Here is a 1,865-nt window from a genome sequence, read left to right on the forward strand (position 1 = left end):
TATCCAAAAATGACTGCCCATCCTCAAGGGTGCGTCATGAATACAGTATGCAGTTTCAAAGCACTTCATCTAAAATTCAAAAGAAAATATATGACATCGATCGTATGCAACGTGCATTTAAATAAATGTTTTCTTCAAAATAAAATCATGCTTCAGTATACGGGGTATACTGCGAAGTAAAAGTCCAAAAATTTCCCGAATCAAATTAGGATCATCAATTGCTTTATTACCAGTCCACTTAATCAGCGTTGACAAAATTATATTTCGGAAAGCCTCTGAACATGATTCAAAAAAATTTGATATTGTATAAAAAAACAATTCCTGATTTACCTTCACCATCAAATTTTATCCTTTCATCTTCGGATAATAATGCAGGGGGTACAGGTACTACCATCCATGCTAATTTTTCAACCCAATTCATATTTTCACTTTCTAACTGCTTTTGCTATAAGAATTAATCAAGCTTTTAAAACTGAAATATTTACAATTGCTATTAAGATTACAATGATGACCTTCCTAATGCAACATATTATTTAATTAAAAAAATAAAATTTTGCATGATGTTGAAAAAATGTAAATTAATTACGCAACATTACATTGCGTACTAAATAGATAGATAACATCAAATTACACTACATAAAATCAATAAAACAGCATCCACTGCTGTATAAAAATTTATGTTCAAGATAAATTCCGTCTGATTAGAGCTGATAACAGACAATCAGAGATATACACTTCGTGTGAAATCTGTTTGTATATATCATGCAGCTGCTTGTTTGTCAATAAATTTCTGCAACTCAGTGATAATCAGTTGCTAAAAATATTTAAAAGAGACCACAATAAGATTACAGCACAATTAATTTCACACAATATTAAAGAGTATTAGGATGTTTCAATTACAAGCACATATTTAAAAGATAATCTGAAAAATAATAATTAATAAAAACCAGTTGAATTAAATCTAAGCAAAGCGTTTTTACTTCTACATTTGCCGAATAATTGTCATCATTTTTGTCAGAGTTCCCAATGAATTTCACCATGTTGCAATGAAATTCACGTAAAACACGTTGCAAAAATTCAGACATCGCGCTAACTTCTAATTCGCCTTCTTCGTCAGTTTGCTCATCTCTGTCAGCTTTAAAATCCAATAATTTCAGCATCTATAATATATACAGTTATTTTTTTGAAATTTTTCATATAAATTGTACTTGTTCTTTCGGTGGACAACGAAACTCCTTCGTTTTACGCGCTGCTTCTGCCGAAGGCATGTCTGTTTGCTTTATTTCCAAATATCTGCGTAACTGATCCTAAAAGACAATAACCAAACATAACCCTCAAATAATTGAAACACAAATTGCTCTTTTCGAAAATTTCATCTAATGCACATGCATTTTGTGTTTCTCCAACAAATGTCTCAGCAAAATTAATAAGAGACTCCACTCGTCCTTGAAGCTGCAAATCACACAAATGATTCATAATATGGCACAATTCAAGCTGAACCATTTCATCCAAATCAAGATCCACTAATCCTTTGACATTTTGTGCTGCAAAAAAAAATTACTACATTGCCTCCTACAATGAGAAAACTCAACTTACGTGAGTCCAGCGTTTCTTGAAAACTTTTTGGATTTAGCAAACGAAAAAATCGATGTATGTCCGTGTCAGATAAAACTCCCACAAGAAGCAATGTATCAAACAGTTTAAGAATTGGTCTAAAATTGCGGCTCAAATGTTTAAATACTACTTAATTAGTACTGAAATTTTTATTATTTTCATACAGAAAATGGGTGGTATTTGTACCACCAATTAAATCCCGTGAATTCATTAATGCTTCCAAAGTTGCTTCTTCCAATGCATCAACAACA

The 1,865-nt window shown here is 31.5% G+C and overlaps 1 protein-coding gene across 1 annotated transcript; it reads right to left on the reverse strand.

The window, feature by feature from the left end:
• Positions 1-55: 55 nt before the first annotated feature.
• Tsp_13532 (ryanodine receptor 44F) lies at positions 56-1,825 on the reverse strand. The gene is made up of 8 exons (XM_003370309.1): positions 1,779-1,825; positions 1,597-1,724; positions 1,333-1,544; positions 1,209-1,307; positions 948-1,160; positions 331-445; positions 162-275; positions 56-69 (listed from the first exon to the last, which is right to left on the reverse strand). Exons 1-8 carry the CDS (start codon positions 1,823-1,825, stop codon positions 56-58), a joined length of 942 nt encoding a protein of 313 aa, XP_003370357.1.
• Positions 1,826-1,865: the final 40 nt, after the last annotated feature.

The sequence above is a fragment of the Trichinella spiralis genome (assembly GCF_000181795.1).
Source record: "Trichinella spiralis strain ISS 195 chromosome Unknown Scfld957, whole genome shotgun sequence".
Classification (NCBI taxonomy): domain Eukaryota; kingdom Metazoa; phylum Nematoda; class Enoplea; order Trichinellida; family Trichinellidae; genus Trichinella; species Trichinella spiralis.

What these genes read in the sequence shown, in the direction of transcription:
- Tsp_13532 (XM_003370309.1), bottom strand. Translation starts at nt 1,825, where the DNA reads ATGAATTCACGGGATTTAATTGGTGGTACAAATACCACCCATTTTCT. An exon ending in TCAAGAAACGCTGGACTCAC is followed by an intron (nt 1,545 to 1,596) that starts GTAAGTTGAGTT and finishes TTTTTTTTGCAG; the next exon opens with CACAAAATGTCAAAGGATTA. An exon ending in GCTTAGATTTAATTCAACTG is followed by an intron (nt 446 to 947) that starts GTTTTTATTAAT and finishes TAATTCTTATAG; the next exon opens with CAAAAGCAGTTAGAAAGTGA.